General features: G+C 32.5%; 1 protein-coding gene across 1 annotated transcript; it reads right to left on the bottom strand.

The window, feature by feature from the left end:
* Window positions 1-5,192: 5,192 nt before the first annotated feature.
* On the bottom strand, window positions 5,193-21,874 carry LOC140445355 (endocuticle structural glycoprotein SgAbd-2-like). The gene is made up of 3 exons (XM_072537330.1): window positions 21,749-21,874; window positions 11,749-11,864; window positions 5,193-5,599 (listed from the first exon to the last, which is right to left on the bottom strand). The coding sequence occupies exons 1-3, from the start codon at window positions 21,758-21,760 to the stop codon at window positions 5,263-5,265; spliced, it is 465 nt and encodes a 154-aa protein (XP_072393431.1). The 5' UTR covers window positions 21,761-21,874; the 3' UTR covers window positions 5,193-5,262.
* Window positions 21,875-23,026: the final 1,152 nt, after the last annotated feature.

The raw sequence follows: 23,026 nt of genomic DNA, 5'->3' as shown, positions 1-23,026 counted from the left end.
GTCTACTGACAAATTACAATGTTTTTTATGTAAACAAGATGGTCATACTGCTGAAACTTGTACCAATGAACCAATTTCTGTAGCCCAATCCGAACTTCCCTCTCCCACTACCTCCGTATCCATGCCCACAAATACAACGATACCCGAATGCACTCCCAATCAAATCAATGCACCATCCACATCTTACCCCGAAACTACAACTAATGTGGCAAAAAGCATCTCCTTAGTTACACAGTTAGCATCACCTCCCGTACAGAGACAGAAACGGGCTATATCCAGTGACAGTAATGCTGGCACCCCTTCTCAACTTTCTCCAGTTCCTACTCCAGAACCAACTATCAATCAAATGCCTCCCCCCTTATCTGTAAAATCTACCACTAATTCTTTTAGCCAGCCGCAAAAGAAAAAAAGTAAAACAATTGAAACAAAAGAACATAAATTGACACCCATTTCTTATAATGCAGTCCAAGCCATTTATAAAAATAATTTATCCGAACTAACTCTTACTGAAAACCAATTTATAGCTTTCCTAGAAATTACCTACGGCATACCGGACCCACTTAGAGAAGCTCTGAATTTCACTTCCAATATCCAGGGATTGCTTAATGATTTATCTCTTCTTCATTCGCAATCAAAAGAGAGATCCTTTAAAAACCGAATAACAAGATTGCAAAAAAAAATTAAAAGAGAGCTTAATCCTGAAGACTCCGACAATTTAAGTGCATCATCCGATTACCTATCTGACGATGAAACTAACGCTCCTATTTCTCAATGCTCTCAACAATCCTTACAGTAGTCCCACAATTATCACATTTAAACATTACATTCAAAATAATTCAATGGAATTGCGATGGTTTCTTTCCTCGCATAGAAAGAATCCAGCAATTAACTTCCGAAGAACAACCTGAAATCATATGCTTACAAGAAACTAACTCAAAAATTACTAAATTTCCTAAACTATACAATTTTGAAGGATATCATTATATTCGAGCTGACTGCAACAGAGCCAGTGGTGGAACTTCAATTTTTATTTCCAGTGAACTATTTTCTTCGCACCTTCCTCTCACCACCGAACTTGAGGCTATCGCCATAACCACTTGGTGTCCTAATAAGATTACTATTTGTAGCGTATACATTCCACCCAATCACTCTCTAAAGGAAATAGAACTTCTTGACCTCATTTATCAGCTCCCTTCTCCCTACATTCTTGTAGGCGATTTCAACGCTCACAACCCTATGTGGGGTTCCAATAGCACGTCAAACAAAGGTAAAACTATTGAAAACGTAATTAATTGTACAGATTCCTGTCTACTAAATACAGGCTCTAGTACACACTTGAATTTCTCATCAGGCACATTTTCTTCTATAGATCTTAGCTTTAGTGATCCAAAATCCGCACCTTTACTAAATTGGAAAGTTGCTGATGATCTTTACGATAGCAATCATTACCCCATATTTATATCCACTGATATCCCCAACTCTAAACAAACTATATCCAGAAGCTACTGGCAACTCAAAAATGCCGACTGGCTAAGCTACACTACCAAAACAGATACCACCTTACCTTTTCTCACACTATCCAACAATATTGACTACAATTTATCATTAGTCACAAACACGATACTCTCAGCTGCCAATTTGCATATTGGCAAAAATTCTGTTTCACACAAACATAAAAGGGTTCCGTGGTGGAATAATTCTTGCAAAATCTCCGTAGAACAACATAAGGAGGCACTTAGAGATTATCGGAAAAATAAAACACCAGAAAACCTCACAGAATTAAAAAAAGCTAGAGCCAGGTCGCGATTTATTATAAAACAAAGTAAAAAATCGTCATGGAGAAACTATGTATCTTCTATCAATGAAAATACCAGTCCTACTAATCTTTGGAAAAAAATACGACAAATTCAAGGAATCAATACAAATACTAAAATATCTAGTCTAATTTTAAATGATAATGTAATTAGTGACAATCAAGAAATTGGTGAGACCCTAGCCAGTCACTTCGACAAAAAATTTAAAAGCAAAATAAATTGCTCTCAAATCGAGCCAGTAGTCGATGCTTCCTTTCCAAGTTCTTCATCAACTGTCAAAGATATCGATTACTTAAATTCCCAATTCTCTTACATAGAACTTACTTCGGTTATTAAAACTCTTAAGAACACTGCTTCCGGCCCCGACGATATTCCTTACATTTTTATAAAAAAACTATCTAGTTTGGGTCATCTTAAACTTCTTGAAATGTTTAACTTAATCTGGTCATCTAACAAGTTTCCTAATCAGTGGCAAACCTCAATTGTAATACCCATTAAAAAGCCTAACATATCACGATCATCACCCAGCGCTTATCGACCAATATCTCTAACATGTACCATGTGCAAAATCTTTGAAAAAATGATCAATAAACGTCTTACGTGGTTTTTTAACAAATATAATATAATTCCAAAAGAACAGTCAGGGTTTCGACGTAATCGCTCTACTCAAGACAATCTAATACTTCTCCAAAGTCATATTTCCGATGCCTTCAACAGGAGACAAGAAGTCATTGCAGCAGTGTTTGATATTGAAGGTGCATTTGATACAATTAGCAGGCAATCTATACTGAAGAAACTTTCTCATTACAACATTAAGGGTAACATATTTAATTTTATACAAAATTTCTTAACTTCACGAACATTTAGAGTCTCTGTCAATGGCATTTTTTCATCACTACACCATCAAACTGACGGCGTACCACAAGGTTCAATATTAAGCCCCACTCTGTTTAACCTAGCAATAAGCGACTTGTGCTCTGATATAATATCCCCTATTAGGCATGTCCTATACGCAGATGACCTGATAATTTACTGCCACGGACGATCTATCTCTACAACTTCCAAGCTTATTCAATCCGCAGTAGATACACTAGTTAAAAAAACAAGCTCCATAGGCCTGTCTTTATCATATACAAAATCAAAAATAATAAAATTTAGTAGACTATCACCCTTCCAATCCCCTAATATTATGATTGAGAGAGCGAATCTTCCAGTAGTCAAGGAATGCAAAATTCTCGGTGTAACGTTTGATTCACGACTCACCTGGAAACAACATATTCTAGAAATAAAAGGTGAAGCAAACAAGAGACTTAACATTATCAAAACTCTTTCAAACTATCATTGGGGCGCAGATGAGAACTCCCTGCTTAAGATATATAGGTCTATCATTCGTTCCAAACTGGATTATGGTTGTTACATATATATCTCTGCCTCTAAAACACACCTTAACCTTTTAAATTCGATACATCACACAGCCTTACGAATTTGTTTAGGAGCCTTTCGATCTAGCCCCGTAGAAAGTCTATATTGCGAAGCCAATGAGCCCCCACTTTGGATTAGACGTGAACAATTATTACTTTCCTATGCTGCCTCCGTTTCATCCAATACCTCCAATCCAGTTTATCTTCTTCTTACTTCATCAACTAACAATCAGCATTACTATTCTAAATCACCATCAATAAAACCCATTCCACTAATTTTAACACAATTACTTAATAACATCTCTCTATCACAAACAATCCCACGACCCCTACCTCCATATCCTCCTTGGTCTATAATCACCCCTCAGTTTAACACATCTCTTACAAGATTCGATAAACTTACAACACCCAGGGAACTCATTAAAAAGTCTTTTAAAGAAATTATATTTACAAATAAATACGACATAGTACTTTACACTGATGCCTCAAAGAATGATACAGGAGTAGGCTGTTCTGTTACCACGTCAGATAACCTTATCACATCATCTTGTATCCCCTCGTTTTGTAGCGTTTTCACTGGCGAACTATTTAGCATATTTCAGGCTTTCAAATCCATTTCTTCACCTGATAAACAAGTTGCAATATGCACAGACTCACTAGCCTCAATACAATCTATCCAAAATATATTCACTGATCATCCTATTGTCCAAAAGATCCTTGATTGTTACCAACTAATCGCTTCCCAAAAAATAACAGTTACATTAATCTGGCTACCATCCCATATTGGTATCACAGGCAACGAACTTGCAGACAGCCATGCAAAACTTGCCTCAACATCATCTGATAATACGGTTAATATACAAATTAGTAAAGATTTAAAATCTCACATTAAGAAACGAGCAAGAACCCGATGGCAACAACACTGGGACACCAATAACTCAGCATTACATCAAATCCAACAGTTAGTCGATAGCCCCCTTGATTTGATCTCTGCCAGTATGTCCAGACGAGATGCTATTGTAACACGAAGACTTCGAATAGGACATACAAGATTAACACACGGATACCTGATGTCATCCAGCAACCAACCCACTTGTGAGACCTGTCAATCACATCTAACAGTTAACCATATTCTCACCGAATGTCATCAATATTCAGCAAAAAGACTATTTTATTGCCTTAAAAGTGATTTAAAAGACATACTCAATAACTTGGATCAAATAACCTCAAGTCTAAAATTCCTCAGAGACGTTCAGTTATATTATAAAATATAATTTTGATTGTATTCTAACAATATGTACTCTATAACATATTCTTGTAATTTATTGTAACAGTTTTACATTTGTAACCGTTTTCGTGTAAGTGGCCTTTGTTGCCGAGCACGTTAATTTTCAATAAAAAAAAAAAAAAAAAAAAAAAAAAAAGGAACTGTGTCATCCTATAGTCTTTTAATTTTACAAAATCTCTTATTTCGCCAATTTTCTTTTGCTTATTTTATCTTCTTTTGTAATACGCCAGCGACAAGAGTACAAATAAATAATAAAGAATGTCGTACATAAAGCAAAAATAACTAAATAATAAACAGTATTGAGAAAAACACAAGTGAGACTTAGATTCTAAAATAAGCAGAAGAAAAAACAAATTCACATAAGGCCAAGTTTTTAATAAAAATTCTAGAAGAAAAGAAGAAAAGAGGACCTCTGCTATAAGAGATGAGAAGAGATGCATTCTATAAAAGAATACTTCTACAATAATAATTTGTTTTTCAAAATATAATCTAACAAAGAACATTACATCTAATTTGTCCACCAGTGCACAATCTTAAAAAATAATGAATAACACATATCGTTTCTTTTATAATTCAAAATGTAAAATTTAAGTGATATGTTTTAGTTCATTTAGTTTTATAGGTAATACTCAGTCTTTCGACTAGTTTCAAAATACTTCAAAAGCCAGATTTTGAGTTTTTTAATTTATTAAAATATATACAAATTTAATATAATGTCACAAACATTCAGAGATCATCCTCAGTATCTAAATCTATTGGCATTCTTTTGGACTTGCTGAGCGGTAGCAGCAGCTTGTCTTCGTTGGACACGGTTTTGTGCCTCGTCATCTTCTTCTGGATGTGCGGCATTATATTCTAACGCCTTTAGTATGGCTTCTGGGATTGGGGGAGGTGTTGGCAAATGGCTACCTTGTGGTTGGAATCCATTTTCATTGGCAATGTAGGTAAGGGAAACGGGAACACCATCATCACCGGTGTACTGGACTTGGCCTTGAACCTCTGGACCTGCTTCTTCATTGGCGATGTTTTTGATCTGGCCTTGTTCTTGCGCGCTAATACCGTTTCCGGTTTCGAAGCTAAAAACAGATATAAATTAGTTAAAAAATTTTTATACAGTTGAATAAAAAATTGTAGTAGGTTATTACAATTGTATTTTAAATCTTTTTAAAGATGGAATATTGTACCGAAAATAAAGATTTTAGAATAGGAATGTAAATTATGTCAAAATATTTACAACTCTTTATGGATGAACATGAATGATAAACAGAATAAAAAATAGAACTTATTGTTTGCTATGCATAAACTTGTTAATTTATTATGATATACAATTTATGACATAAAATACTCCCACCTTATTGTATAGGTATATTTGACAGGTATACACATTGATTTTCAAGTCAAGTGTACAACGATTATTACGAATTTTTAATCTCATTGAGATTATAAATGAAGTGCAAGAAATATTGCTCTGGCATGCACAGCTTACGTTTTTATTTACATTCTCAATAAACAACGCTCACAATTAACTAAAAATATTGTCGGGGAATACCAAACAATTGACCAACTGTTCACAGTAAAACAAATTCTAAACAAATCGTGGGAATACGACATTTACGACCACAAGATATATGTATTCATATACTTTAAACAGAGTTATGACTTATTTAATAGACACAGGTTATATCAAATACTGCACAGCTTTAATATCCCCTAAAAAGACATATGCCTAATAAAAGGAACAATGGACTTATCAACAGAAACTATCAGAATACGAAATAAGTTCACTGCGATTAAACAGTGGAATATAGGCTCAGCTAATTTCCCAACAATCAAATAAATACAGATTGCCGCCTAAGCCGATGACATCAGCAGAATATCTCGCAGAACGGTGGCAAAAGACAAGACATGGATAATCAGGCAGTGATAATTTATGATAGTACGAATATTAATATACAATTAATAAAAGCCATTAAAGTACTACAAAATCAACTCACAACAAAAATAAAAACTGGAAGACAAATAATAACAGGGTTTACAACATCAAAGGGATTAAAGCAATGATATTGCCTGTCCTCCACTTTATTTAAAATATACTTCGAAAATGCTTACCACTCTCCAATACTATATCGCTGTTGGGCGTGAAAAAGGGGAAAAGTCAATTTTTGATGAAAACGGGATTAACTCAAATACACAGGTTAGAAAAGTATGTTTTAATTGTGGTAAAGGGAGCAAGTTAATGTAGCTGAATGTGTATGTTAAGTTGATTGTTCCAAAAGAGGCACTTACAAAATAGTATAAAATTTAGTGTCAAAAGGGATACGTTAACATATTCCTTTTGGCACTGCCTATATCAGTATTTCTCTTAGTGAATAATGAGACAACTTAAATAGTCCCCATATTAACGGTTAGATTTTAATGTAACGAGCAACCAACTTAACACAAATAACCTATAAATAAGTATACAGCACGTGATTATTATTGCAAAATTAAATTGTTTGTTTAAATTAAGTTATAACAATATAATTAGTGAAAATTGAAAAATGTCTAGAGGAAAACAAATTCTGAATAATATGGTTAAATATCTGAATAATGCCGATGGAAAGTAAAAACATAATTTATTTTCTATAAGTAGTTTTACAAGATTTTTTTGCAATATACAATTTTCCAGTTATTTCTCTATGTATTGTATGTGGAATAAATAAAATAAATGTGATAATGTTTTACAGATGCACCAGAGAATATTCGTGTGTATCCTTCATATAGGATAACTGTATTAGAAAATTGCAATAAAAGATCTTCTAATGTTCAGAAAAACTTTCCGTCTGGTAAGTAATAAATAATTATATTAAAAGTAGGTAAAAGTAGTATAAAATATGGAAGAAATTGTATGAACAAAAACAAAATGTGCAGTCAGTTTCGTTTTTTTTGTTGCTTGCTAATAACAATTTTATTTTGTTGCATTGTAGAGCATCATGCCAGAGTTGAGTCTAAGATGTCCTATGCCAGTATCGTTGCTGCATCACTACCAGATGGAATTCAGGATCTATTAGATTTCTTATTAGATGATAGTATTGCAGATTCAAATTTTGTCTCTGCGCAGTATGAAAAATCTGATAGCTTTGCCAAGGACAGCGATATGGTAAGAAAAAAGGGAAGAGCCATTTCGAAAGATATAAATAATACTTTGGTAGACCAAGACTTAGATGGAAAAGTCCGCGAGAAAGTTAAAAAACGCACGAACAAAGAAAAAAGAATAAAGAGAAAGAATAAAGAAAAAACTTTCCAAGAGCTAAAATTATGTAAAAAGTGCAAGAAAAAATAAAGGACGAAGTTCGCTTCCAATTTACAATAGGAAGCTAGAATCGTAGGTTAGAATATATAGCTGATCTCATAGATGTTAAAGAGAAGAGTTCTATGCGAATTAGGTATTCTGACCCAAACAAATAACGATACCGACAACATACCACAATTTATCATTTTCCTATTTATGGAGTTCGTTCTGTTGTTTGAAAGGACTGTTTTATGAAAACTTATAATATTAGAAAGAAATTCATAGAAGTTACAGCAGCGAAAAAATGTTCTCAAATATCAGGCGTAATGACATAAGACAAACGATGATATCATTAAAATCGGAAAAGGTATTAGATATTAAGACAATAACGACAAGAGATCACATTTTATCTATACCCTTTAATGAAAGTCACTATACAAGGAGGCAGTCATCGAGAAAATATTTACCTTCGCACTATACACTAACTACTATTTATAAAGCTTACAAGAAGATATACCCAGATAATTTTATTAATCGTACAAACACATATTTTACAGTTTGAACATCATTAAAAAGAAACCTAAAAAAGACACATATATGCGGAACATATTACAAATTAAAAATAAAAATAAATGTGCAAGAATAAGGATAAAATAATAAAACTAAAAGAAGAGTTAAACGAAGACCATTTACAAGCTGATCAAGAATATAAAAGCAAAGAAGAAGATACATTTCTGACGAATGATCATGCTTAAATGAAAACTATTACTTTTGATCTCCAGCAATGCCTGCTAACGCCAGACCTCCAAAACGGTGAGTTGTTTTACAAGAGGCAATTGTAAACTTTTAATCTTACAATTTACGACTGTGACAACTCACAAGCTAACTGGTATTCATGGCATGAATCTTTAGCAAAACGGGGCGGAAATGAAGTAAGTTCCTGCCTATATCAATACCTAACAAAAGATTTAGATCCCAAAGTCGAAGACCTAATAATGTATTCAGACAGCTGTCCTGGCCAGAATAGAAACAGTTTTATAACAGCAGGTTGCTTAACTTGTTAACAATGCTCTGAAAATTTAAAAATAATCGACCATAGTCAAGTTTTTAATACCAGGCCATACACATATTAAGTGGGATACGGATCATAGTTTAATAGATAAATGCAGCGCTCTGCGTTTCTTAATTTTGGTGACTTATTTGCTAGTTAACCGCATAACTGATACTCAGAATAACAAGATGAACTAAAGGCAATTTCTTTTAATATTGTATGAAAAATCTTAATAGTTTTAATACAAGTTGTTCTTTGACAAAGAAAAATCTTTTAAGACTGTAGATTTTGGAAAGATGGGAAAAGCGGCTACAAATCTATTACCAAAGGAGGCATATAACAAACCTGTACCTATAACGATAAAAAAGAAAAAACACGTGATGGGCTTACTGCCTTACATATCAGAATCACTGTGGCTCTTTTACAAAAATCTACCCACAGATAAAGACTTGCTGATGTGCTCTAGGATTCTCGGTCTGTTTAGCAAACTTAGTTGTTAAATAACCCTCGTACGAGTTATTGCATTCATTAATTAGCATGGTTTAAGCGGTAGATTAACTTTCCTGATTTTGCTAATTACTCAATTTGTACTTATTAAACAAAATACCGGGCACGTATATCTTTAATTATTGTAGATGCAGCAGCTTCTGTAGGTTATTTAACAAGGAAGGTTTTGTGAAAGCATCATTAATTATAAAATTAAAATAATCAGTCAAGAAGATATCAATTTAAATAGTAACTGATTGATTTAGGTAATTAAATCTATCCAATTAAAGTGATGCACGGTTTTTGTAAACGTCAAAGGAAATTATCAATTTATAATTACTACCTTATTAAAAAAAGAAACTGCAGCATCCTATAATAAATATGATCATATTATGTTTTAAATAATAAATTAGGGCAAATTAGATTGGATATTTAAATTTTTTACAATACGTAAACTACGAGATCGACAACAGATTCTTTGTTAGTAAGGGATTAAGAGGAAAAACTATTACACTGTAAGATAATGTAATAAATAAGAAACAATAAGTTTGTATTGTTTGGTACTTTCTACTCTTGTGACTTGCTGGGTGTTGTCTAGAAGATGGTCAGCTTTCACGCTAGTTGAAACGAGAAAATTTCTTACGTTTTTTGGGCAAACTCTTAAATCACTACATCTTCCCTTTTAATGAACAAATAATCATGAAACTCTTCGTTGGTTACATACTGGTAAACCTTTGTAAGAATTCGGAGGAATTTAATTTTACTAAGTTGTATTTTTGCATATTTGATAACAGAATAGGCAACAGTTAATTAGTTAGTAACTAATTAATTAGTCAGTTTGAATATTTGAAATATTTTTAGTTCTAATCCGTAACCTCATCCATATTTATGCGTTTGTAGGGTTCTAGTTCAGTCAGTCGTACGATTAGTTAAATCGTACAATAAGTATCACATGCTTAAAAATCTGTGGTCCAGCTTGGTTAGATGAATGATTGATTAATACGATTTTAGCGCATCGATAAGTTATACTTATTTTTCTTCTTCTTCTTTTTATAAAGACATGACTCTGTCTGTTTTTCAATGTGCCTAAAGTAAGTTGCCGTTCCATCGTTTTCGTGGTCTTCCTACTGATCCTCTTCCTATTAGGGAACCGTCTCTTGCCATCTTTACTACTCCATTTGTTGTCATTCGGCTTATATGATCGTTCCATTCTACTCTTCTATTTCTTACCCAGTTCTTGATGTTCTTCACCTTGCATCTACGTCGTATATCTGTACTTCTAGCTCTCTCCCATAGTGTCACTGCTTGGGGTGATTGCGGGGTGGATTGAATAGTTCTGCGGTTACCACAGCCGGTCCCAAGCTCAGATAAAATGTGGAGGGTGATTGGCAAGATTAGCAACCTACCAATCGTATAAACAAATACTGCTCAAAGAAACAATGTACAGCCTCGGAACCGGATTGATACTATGAAGACGACTACGGCAAGATAAGTTGTACAGAGCCAGAAAATATCAAAAATTATAGTAATAATTACAAACCCAATTTAACCAAATGGCAATTTATTTAATTTGCCACTAATTATTAGTTTCATTCAACTTTTTTTTATATAAATATGATTTTCAGCCAAAAGTACAAAGTTTTGTCTGACAAAATAATACATGAATGTTGTATTGTGTAAAAAAAAGTAGTTCAGTAGGTGGTACTAGACTAGCGCAAAGCATCGTACTATGTTTATCGTATTTTTAAAATTTAATTGATCTCATGAAAATGATAAAAAATGGCAAAAATCCATTGCCAATAAACATTTTTGTTCAAAATTATCTTAGATAAATTTTTTATATTAAATATAGCCTTTAGAGGAAAGCCGAAAGGGAAGGAGAAGTAAACTTCTTTGCATATTCCTAAAGTTTTAAAATTGACATTCTCAACAAAATTTAGCTTGTTCGTATGATTTTTAGAGGTTCAGTGGCATTTTTATCTCTAAAGACCAAAGTAATAATGAATAATCTTTATCTACATTCAAGTTACTTAAATTATTGATGTTTTCCCTACAACTCTACTCAACTGTCCCTTCTCAACCAGTTAAAAGTTGTTCGATTATATTTTGAGTTTATACTTCTCTCTTTATAAATTTACCTCAATTGTTAATTTTAAGTTCTTGAAATAAGAATAACCAAGTGACACGTTTTTGGAAGAATTCGGATGGTAAGACAAACAGAGGATAGAACTTGAGATTAAGAAAATAAAAATTAAAAACAAATAAAATAATACAAACAAACATTTAAAAAACATTAAACTAAATGAATAAAAATCTTTATGAAAACATTATGATGAACATTATTGTGTTTATATTTATATGCTTTTAATTCAATAATTAACATAATATATATACATATAAACATCTTTGTAACTTACCTCCAACGATAAGACCCGTCAGCGTTTACGCCTTCGTTTTCATAGCTTACAATTGGAATAGGTTCTTGATGTTGTTGAGCCAATGAGGCAACAATGAAAACTGAGAAGGCGATAAGCTAAAAAACAAAAGTATGCAGTTAGAGTAATGTAACAACAAATTAAGAAAACTAAAAAATTATAAAGGTTATTCTAGCTTCAGTGGAAACTAAAACAAAGGCTGAACATTATAATTATTATTAATAAACACTCTGTAATCTTTTATATTAGCACGTTGGACTTGACCATTAACCATTTTAGTTCTATTTTTAGTAGTAAAAATAAATGGAAATGATTTGATGATAAATTCAAGAAAAGCATAGATAGAACAAAACTGAAAAATAAACAAAGAGCCATGCTGCAGAGACTTAAAGATAAACGAATGATAAATACAAGGCAGCAAAATAGGTCTAAGTTAGGATCCTACGAAAAAAGAAAGTTTTTCTAAGATAGCGTGTAGAGGAAATTTCTAAACTAATGCGACGGATTACATGGATCAACGTATCTCAAAGGGTATCGCAAAGTATCTATCAGCTCAAAGTATCTTGTGTAGAGATAAAGGGAAAATAATTCTTGGATAGGGATGTAAAGATGTTTGTTAGGTGGATTATTTTGGAGATCTATTAAATGCTAACAGACAAGACAAATAAGAGAGGCTGTCAATTGTGACAGCAGAATAATCTATTCAGACGTTAAATTGGAAGAGATTCAGGCAGCAATCACGGGATTTACAAACAATAAAGCTGCAGGACAATATTAACTTGTAGCAGATATTTTAAGTCAAATAATCAAGGCTTTATTAGGTCCTTTAAAAATTGCTATGCCATATTTGTTCTATCAGGGATAGAAAGAAAAGCTCTTGAAATGGGGAGTAGTTCTTAGTTCTCAATACAAAAAGAAAGGTGATAAATGACCGTGAACAAACTAGTTGTGAAGATAACTACTCCATGTGATGTATAAAATATTGTCCAGTATATTATAAAGAAGGTTGTCTGTATATACGGAGGATATATTGCAAATGAATTAGTGTAGATATAAGATAAGTGCAATAAGATCTTTTTTGTGCATAAAGTAATAGAAACCTACTTGGATTTTAATTTAGATCTGCACATGTCGTCTATAGATATAATAAAGTATTTCAATGCGTCATAAGAGGTGAACTATTATACTGGTTTAAACAGGTAAAAAAATGTCCTAGGAAAGATCTCAGAAAAAGATTAAGTCCGAAAAAATAGATTTCCTCATTCTACAAGATTTTCCCATTTCTGTTCGTGAGATAATTGAATTATGATTTTTGTAACCTACGTAATTTTTGTTCCCTTTTCGTTACCATATTTAAGTAACTCATAAATCACAATTGACAATTGTCATATTTGTTTTGCAAATCTTCAATTATCTATGTCTTATATTTCTCTAGTTTGCTTCTTTTGCCTCTCTTAGGTCATTTATTATCTCCCAAATTTTACTTGTTCTCCAGTCTGGTTCCTTGTTACTTAATGATTTAACCCCTTTTTACCGGACTCCTAAATGGTTGTTTTAAAAACCCACTGCCGTACCACTGACCTGCCACGTTTTTTTTTTAATTTGATTAAATTAAGTATATAGTTTCTGCTACTTCTGTGTTTTATTTGATATTTTTTAAATGAATTCATAATTAAACGATAAGGGGATTTTGATCAGAAAATACATCAGCACGTGAGTATGCTTTTATGGTCTTGGTATTTATGTTTTATTAATATACAGTCAATTTGATTGCCTGACTGTCGTTATTATTATCCGCTGGTGACTTCCTTGTAGAGATGTACATTTTAAGTAGTTTATAAAAGGTATTATTCATTATTAGATGATATTCTTGACAGACTTTTATGTTCGATGGATAATAATATCTAATAGGTTTGTATTTCCAAGTCACATTGTTTTGTAATCATCAAATTAAAGTTGTTATGTAAGTCCTTAACTACAGAATAAACGCTGGTATATTTACGTTTCAGAGCACTAAAAGTATAATGGTTAAAAATAATAGAATTGGATTATTTTACCAAGTGTAAATTCTACTGAAAACGAAACGATAAAGTGTAGAAAACCACCAACTGGAAAATTGTTCTGGGTTTTTAAATGTAGGAATTATTTTTATCTCTGTTTACATGAAGGCTGCAAAATTTACTGAAATTAATGATGTTTGTAGAGTAAAAATTGTAAAATGTGGTTTATAAAATTAATTACAAGGACATATTTTTAAATTTATTTTTTTTGTCTATCAGACAAACTTTAAATATATATTCTAAAAAAGATCGTCTCTAAATGTTACAGGTTTTTTCATGCTATTCTACCCTAAGCATATTAATAATAATAACAATACAAAAAACAGTAATCTATAAAAGAAAATAAATTTTTATAGTTAGCTGTAGCGTGTTTAAAACATAAACATGAGCATATTTAAAACACAAATTAATTTGAAACCAAAGAAGATAAGTGCATAAAATAGCTAGGCATAAAACAAAAAACGTAAAAGATTGTAAGAGATTAAATATATTCAAGAGCAAAGTAATAAAATACTAATGGGTGAAAAAAAAAAAGAAATATCAGAATAGTTTTTGTTTTATTATATAATGAATATTATGACATAAAACCATTAAAACATCAAAAAATCATCAAAACTATTGAGGAAAATAAGAGTATGAAAATAATGAGACGCAAACTCACAAATGGAAATAAACAAATAGTCAAACTCAAGGATATAGAAATGGCAACATCACATCAAACAGAGAACATTTGTTACAAATTGTGGAATCATTCTATGAGACATTATATAGCAACCAATCGACTCTAGATATAGTTGAATATCAGCAGAGGAAGGTTCAAAATCAGGGTTCCGAAGATATCCCAGAAATCTCCTTGGACGAAATTTACAAGGCTCTAAAAAGATGAAGAATAACAAAGCTCCGAGGGAGGACGGTGTCGTCACAGAAGCGATAAAGATAGGAGGCTCAGTACTGATAACCAAAATTCAAAAGCTCTTTAATATATGCCTATGGAATCAAAATATTCCAACAAAGTGGAATAATTCAATAACTGTACTCTTACACAAGAAGGGAGATATAGCAGACCTGGAAAGATACAGACCAATCAGTCTCCCTAACCATCTTTATAAATTATACACCCGAATAATAACGAACAGATTAGAGACAAATCTGGATTTTTACCAACCTCGGGAACAAGCCGGTTTCCGCCCTAATTACGGCACAAACGATCACCCGCAGTGCCTAAAAACCCTGATAGAAAAAACTAACGAATATAACCGTCCCTTGGCATTGATATTTGTAGACTTTAAAAAAGCGTTTGATACAGTGGAATTACCGTCCATCTTAAGAGCACTACAAGATTGCAGGGTCGACCACAGATATTGTAATATAGTTAAAAATATATATGAAAATGCCACAACAACCATAAGTCTACATTCAGCAACTAATAAAATGAAGATAAAAAGGGGAGTCAGGCAAGGTGATACCATGTCACCAAAGCTGTTCATTACCGTTCTTGAGTATGTATTTAAAAGACTAACATGGCAACAGAAAGGAATATCCATCGACGGAGAAAGATTAAACCATCTACGTTTTGCGGACGATATCGTGCTTCTGTCAGATAATCTGGGAGAGATCAAAGACATGCTCCAAGAACTGAATGACATACTACAAGAAACTGGGCTGGAGATAAATTTCGAGAAAACCAAAATGATGACCAATATGGTTCCCAGCGAAGAGATACAGATCAATAACAACAAGGTAGAATTAATCGATAAATACACATGCTTGTGTCATGAAATCAGAATAACCAGAGACAACCAAACCTGCGAGCTAAATAGACGAATCACGTTGGGATGGGCGGCATATGGAAGGATAAGAGACATTTTTAAAACAAATACCCCAATTCACCTGAAAAGGAAGGCATTTAACCAATGCATCTTACCAGTCTTGACCTACGGAGCAGAGACCCTAACTTTAACGAAAGCTACTGCCGAAAAACTGAGGGTAACACAAAGGCGAATGGAGAGATCAATGCTGGGCCTGACCTTGAAGGATCTCGTGAGAAATGAGGAGATACGCCGACGAACTGGCGTAGACGATATTATACTGCGAATCAATAAAGTGGAGGTGGGCTGGACATGTTGCTAGAATGGAAGACGGAAGATGGACGAAGAGATTATTGGAGTGGAGACCAAGAGCCGACAAGCGAAGTCGAGGCAGACTACCCACCCGATGGACCGAAGACCTAAGGAGAATAGAAACAAACTGGATTGCAGCAGCTAGAGATAGAGAGAACTGGAGACGTTTGGAGGAGGCCTATATCCAACAATGGATGTGAAAATGGGGCTGGATGATGATGATGAAAACCAGTAAAATCAGCAGTCTTCTTCTTATTCTTTTTATGTGTGCATGACTCTGTCTGTTTTTCAATGTGCCTCCTGTAAGTTGTCATTCCATTGTTTTCGTGGTCTTGCTACTCGTCTTCTTTTTGAGGAACCATATTTGTTGTCATTCGACTTGTATGATCGTTCCGTTCTACTCTTTTATTTTTTAACCGGTCCTTGATGTTTTTCACCTGGCATCTACGTCATATAGCTGTACTTCTTGATCTGTTCTATGATGTTTGCCATCAATTTTTCCAAGTGTTTTCATCTCTGCTGTTTTTATCACCTTTATGTTAGATGTTTAAACTCATCACTTTTTCTATTATCTGACCTTTCAGCTCCAATTTACAGTAAAATTTTGCTGTTATAACCATGCATTTTGTCTTTTTGGGGGCAAATGTCATGTTCAATTTTCTGGAGGTTACATTAAATTGGTGCAGCATACGTTGTAAATTGTCTTCACTTTAAGAGAGTAATGTGTCGTCTGCGTAGAAGATTATTTTAAGTTTGTTTTTCTTTCATTTGGTATCATTTTTTAGTTCGTACTTTTTTTATTATTTTATCCATAATCAGGTTAAATAATAGAGGTCTCAGGGAATCTCCCTGTCTTATCCCTTTGCCAGCTTGAATAGGGTCGGTTAGTTCTTCTTTTACTGTTACTTTTATTGTGTTGCTTTGGTAAATATTTTCGATTGTTTTAACTATTCCTAGAGGTAATTTTCTTGCGTACAATATGTGGATAACTTTGTTGCAGAAAGTAAAGAATTGTAAAGCATTTGAATTAGATAATATTTCTACAGAAACATAAAAATCGTTACAAGAATCAATAACAGATTGGCTAAGACAATCAAATACAAGAGTTGAGAAATACTAAATAAAGAGAAAAGAAGCATATTTTTTCTGTGAAAGTACCTGTCTATAAAACAAACCTAAAGAACAACAGAGGCAGGATACCTGGCCTAGGTGAGATGATATTTACAGCTACCCTCCACGCAATTACTAAACTATATGCGATGAACAATAATACTAAGAATCAGTCTTAAAAAACATATGACTTGACTACCTGGTTAACTGAGAAAAAGCACTTCAACTTACACTGCAGCTCTCTCAGTTAGAGTAATTACCATCAAGAAATTTGTCAGTTGATAATCATCAATGGTACACTCCTTCAAAAGGATACACAAGCATAAAGCAAGTATTTGCATTAATAGATGCCGAAATGGGAGACCATGGGTTCACAAAATCTCGTATTTTTAGTTAAAATATATTCAACTTAAAAATGATACGAGTAAACATCCAATAGGAAGAATTATTGAGCTATAAGTTACTGTACAAGTTATGCACACAATTCCATTATCTTATTAGCCCACTAGACGTTTGCAACTAATGAGTTACTCATGTTTTCAAAGCTACAATTGCCATTTGGATTGCCATTTGGATCGCCAACCAATCTTCAAAAGAAGACGGCACAATAAGTAGAATACAAAATAAAACAACAAATCAAAAACACAGATACTGACAGATTAAAATGGAATATAAAACCTAATCAAGATAAGGAACGTTACAAGGAGGCTAAAAAACTGAAATCCATTAGAAGAAGACACTGTCAATACCAAACAAATTAAATACGATTTACTAAGTATGGTAACAAAAAATTTTCAATAAAATAATATTTAAAAAAGAGAATCAAAAACAAATATCAATTAACTAACTATAGAGGAACTAGAAAGAGTATAAAAATTGCTCAAAAAAATTACACTCAAAAACTTAAAAACATGATCGCTGTATGTGAAGAATGATTGGGATTTTAGAACTTATCGACAAGAGACTTTATCATTTTAATTCGTTAAATATACAGGGTGTAACAAAAAGTTAGGTTATAAATTAAATCATGTATTCGGAAAGCACAAAGAGTTGGATTGAACCTAACTTAGTACAAATGTGCACATTACAGCGCTTTGAAGTGAAATTTGTACACCCCATAAAAGTTTTATAAGGGTTTTTTCCCTTAAAAATCTCCAAATGTTTGTATATGTTCCAATTAAATTTTTATTGTGGTACCATTAGTTAAACACAATGTTTTTAAAATTTTTTTGCCTCTTAGTACTTTTTAATTAACCAGTTTATATCGAGATGGAGCTACTTTTTAATTATGTTTTAAAAATTCTCTAGTCTGCTGTATAACAGTTGTTGCTCTGGTTACTATGTATTAAATAGTAGCATCAACAATACATATTGTCAGTAATAAATATTCCAATTTTTGCGCATTAAGGATTATTAACAAAAACTAAATTTAGTATTATAATGGTGTACACGTTTTCAGAAATGGCAGATATGCATTTATTTGTGGGTAAGTTAGAGCAGGCTAAATTGTTTAATTTGGTAATTACAGGTGAATGCCAAAGGAATATTGCAGTAGCTGAAAGGCGTTATGCAGAAAAATATCATAATCGAAATACACCAGACAGATGATTATTTCTTTCCATTGGTGGTCGTTAACGAGAGACAGGCACATTGCGACTACAAGTTGTTGGTTATAATGGTCGACCAAAAGTAGATACAAACAATGAAGAGATTTTGGAACCAATTAAAGAAATCACTGGAAGCAGCACAAGAGTAGTAGCGGCTCAATTAGATGTTTCTCACGTGATGATTTGGAGAAGATTCAAGGAAGAGCAGTTTCATCTTTATCACTTAACACCCGTTCAAGAATTACTGGATGAATATGATTCTAAAAGAATGGAGTTTTGCGATTGGGTTTTAACGAAAAATACGAAATTTTAATTTTAATAATTATGTTTTGTTGACCGACGAAGCTACCTTTAACACAAAAGGCATTACGAACCATCATGATCATGACCAATCAATCAATGTATACAACTTCGGAGTCGTCAAAGAATTCAAGTACCTGGGAGCGATCATAATATCTAAAAATAAATATGAAAATGACGTGGCAGCCATGATCATTGCAGAAAACAGGGCATATTACTCAATTATGACCGTACTTAAATCAAAAATACTCTTAATACCAACAAAAATAAGTTCTGAACCAGCGGGAAATAACAAAATTACTGGTACTGGAAAGAAAAATACTGCGGATTATCTATGGGCCTTGCAGAGAAGAGACAACAGGAGAATGGAGAAGAAGACACAATGATGAACTCCAGACAGTATATGGAGATGAAAACATAGTACGCTACATTAAAGAAAACCGAATAAGATAGGCGGGCCACGTACTAAGATCGATTGACGAAAAACTCCTGAACGCCACATTCTGAGAAAGTCCCGATGGCAGAAGGTAAATTGGTCGCCGAAGAAAGAGATGCAAGGACGCAGTAGCCAGTGATCTACGCAAAATGGGAATACAGCAATGGGAAAAAGCTGCTCAGGAACGACATCAATGGAAGAAAATAGTAAACGAGGCAAAGGCTCACATAGAGTTGTAGAGCCAAATGATGATGATGATCATGAACCATCATGACACGCACATCTGGGTCAAAAAAAACCTTCACGCAAAAAAAAGTCTCTCATCACCAAAGAAATGTTTACTGTTTAAATGGGAATAAGCCACAATTAAAGGTTAAAGTAAGTTTACTGACGCTTCAATTTTCACTTTGGAAATCGTTCTAAAAATACAAACATTACTAAATTAAACAAATTTTGTTTTTTTGTTACTTGGTGAAAAAAATTCTTCTAATAATTTAATTTTATCTGACTCATTTATATTGACAATTCAGACATACATTATACATTTTAAAGTAGACGGCTTTAAAATGATAATGCCAATATTGTTGATTGCGTTCCTGGGATGACTTTACTTGTAAGATAATTCACTCGATTACATGAAATCAACTTTAACTTGAGAATATCTGTCACAAAAAAAAGTTAAAACTTAGCAATAGAATCATGGAAGCCGCAAATCGATTTCGTCTGAAGCTTATGATTTTCCAAAATATTCGATTTTTCTTTTTAAAATGTTATCGAATGTGTATTCAAGAAAGTTAAGGTCATTTTGAACATTTGTAAAATTCACGACATATTTTTATTTAGTTAAGTAAGATTATAGAGATGTGGTAATGAACTGAAAATTTATTTATATTTTACATTTTGTTAGGTACTCAGAAATTTTGAAACATATTAAAAAAGAACCGGCATAAAAACGGGCTCATTGAAAAAGTATTAAGAGGCAAAAAAGATTTAAAAATATTGTGTTTAACTAACGGTACCACAGTAATAATTTAATTGGAACGAATACAAACATTTAGAAAGGGGGGGGGGGTGTTTAAGGGAACACAACCCATATACAATTTTTACGGAGTGTACAAATTTCACTGTTACTTCTTTTAAAGATATTCCTGCCATAAGAAAGTCACATATCCATTTCCAATACGAAATTTCTAACAGTTTTCAATATATTGGAAAAAATAGATTTTCATTTTCTAAATTCGAAGGGCTATAACTTTTTTTATGTCCCCATTTGTACTAAGGTAAGTTGGATTCAATCGAACTGTTTTTAGTCCCAGACTATGTAAATTAATTTATTACTAACCTTTTTGTTATACCCTGTATAGGTAGTACACAAATCTATTTAATACAAAAGCCCGAATGAATTTAATTCGTTAATTTAGCAAAAGCGAATAATCATAACCCTGTAACACAGGATATGGAACAGAGGTAAGAACAAAAAGAAGATATATGGCCCAAACTTAGAAAGTTAGGCTTAAGCTAGAACAAAATAAACAAAAAATATCAAACAGTTATTTAAGAAAAAGCTAGAGATAATTTGCACTAGCGGAGGTCCTCTGTAGATTAAAGTGTTAAAGCAATAAATTCTAGTAGTATAGAAGAATGCTACTATTATGTTCCGATGCCGTAGTATCTTAATGATTTTGGGTGAAGTTCATTGTCTAAAGGTTCAAAAAACCGTAAATACTAAGCTTTCACTGCTTGCATTTAAAATATTTCTCAGGCTAACGTATTATTTAAACCATCAAACTGATAATGAACGTACTTTTCATCTATTTTATGCGAGCCTTCTGAGCCATTGTGCCGACAAAAAATAGTTAAATCATCACAACAAAACTACAGTGAAAATAAGATCAAAAGAAACCGGTTTTTTAATAGGATATGCAGACTATTATCAGTTTAAATCATAATATAATTAGTAAAAGGTACATGAAAGAAAACATTAGTAAAAATTCAAAATAAAAATTTTAGTTTTTAAAAATTTTAAAAATTAAAAAAAAAAACTGAAAATTCACCAAAAATCACAGGATTAAATGATTAACACACAAATAAAAAAATATTTTTTGTTCCTGAATATCGTATGATCAGCAATTTTAATGCAAAATATTAGGAAATTAGAGTGAGAAGTGCTAAGACAAAAATGAAAGTATTAACTTTAATTTGCAAAACATGACACTTGAAATTTAATGTTATTTTTTTAGGTATTATAATATTTATGCCAAAATTTTCTCACTGCCTCAAGCTAACTTCACAACATTCCGCAACACTTGTACACAAAAATTTCACTTGAACACTAAATTTTGTACGTACCAGATGGTTCATTATGGCTTAGTAATTCTCTTTGGTTGAGGATGAACTAACGACCCCATATATTAGCTAAATCTTTTTATACTCCCAACGCGAGTCCCTCCCTCTGACAATCAGTCATCAATATTATTTAATAACTATCTGTTGGATAATAACTATCTATGTATGAACTTTAAATATTGTTGTCGAAATCAAGATATGAAAAGGATTAGATGTAAAAGTGCATTCGCCTCGTCGGCAATTGACAGCACCGAGATGGTACTGGTGATGATACTAGACCTACTTTCGATTGCTAATTATGATTATTTTTGAATAATTTAAGATCTGTATTAAAATTTATTTAAGTTAAATAGTTTAAGTAAATTTTTAATAACGCATGCAGAACTATTTATTATACAAATAGGAATAGTATTATATTTTCTTTGATGGTTGCGTTCGAGCTAAAATCTAATATTTTTTCTGTGTATAATACACATTATTTTCTATGACGGAACACACATCGATTTAATATTGAAATAAAATAATTACGACCATATCAATATCTTTTTCTTCTCTTTATAAGCAATTCTGCTTGTTTATTGGCGGATGAATACCTCTATGGAAGGTTGTTTGTCACTCCATCTTTTGCGCGATCATCCGATACTTCTTTTGCCGATTCGTGACTAATCTCTTGCTATTTTGACCACACGAGTCTCCTCCATTCTGCTTATGTGGTTATTCCATTTTTTTTTCTATTTTGTGTCCAATAATATTTACACTGTAAGTTACATTTTCTTGTAATGTCTTCACTTCTCTTTCGACCTCTCAGCGTATTTCCTGTAATTATTCTTGTAACTGACGAGAATTTTGTTTGAGTGTTCTCTTGGCGAGGTAAGCCGAAAAATTCGTTTTCTTTTATATTTTTTCAAAGAAATATTTATTTTAGGCCCTAATTGTTGCTAGAACTACGTTTATTGGCCCGAGATTATCTAAATAGCTATGAATTTGTGGTATGTGTTCTAAAACCAACAGTTCGTTTGAAGAATATCCCGGTTTCTTAGCAGCACAATCCTATATATTTTTATAGTGGATATTATGTTCTTGCTGTGATAGGTCCAATGTTTCTGCCAGACAAAATACCTAGAAAGTAAAAAAAATATATCCTTTCTACAAGCCACACCAGCATTTGAATAATTTAGATTGTACCCATTTTATATTTTTTTATTGAACAGTGAAGATTATTTATGAACTAAATAGCAGTGAAGTGATTTATTATTGATCTTTTAGTTTAAATAAATATCT

The sequence above is a fragment of the Diabrotica undecimpunctata genome, chromosome 7 (genome assembly GCF_040954645.1).
Source record: "Diabrotica undecimpunctata isolate CICGRU chromosome 7, icDiaUnde3, whole genome shotgun sequence".
NCBI lineage: Eukaryota > Metazoa > Arthropoda > Insecta > Coleoptera > Chrysomelidae > Diabrotica > Diabrotica undecimpunctata.
Note: the sequence above shows the minus strand (reverse complement) of the source record. Positions and strands in the feature narration are given on the sequence as shown.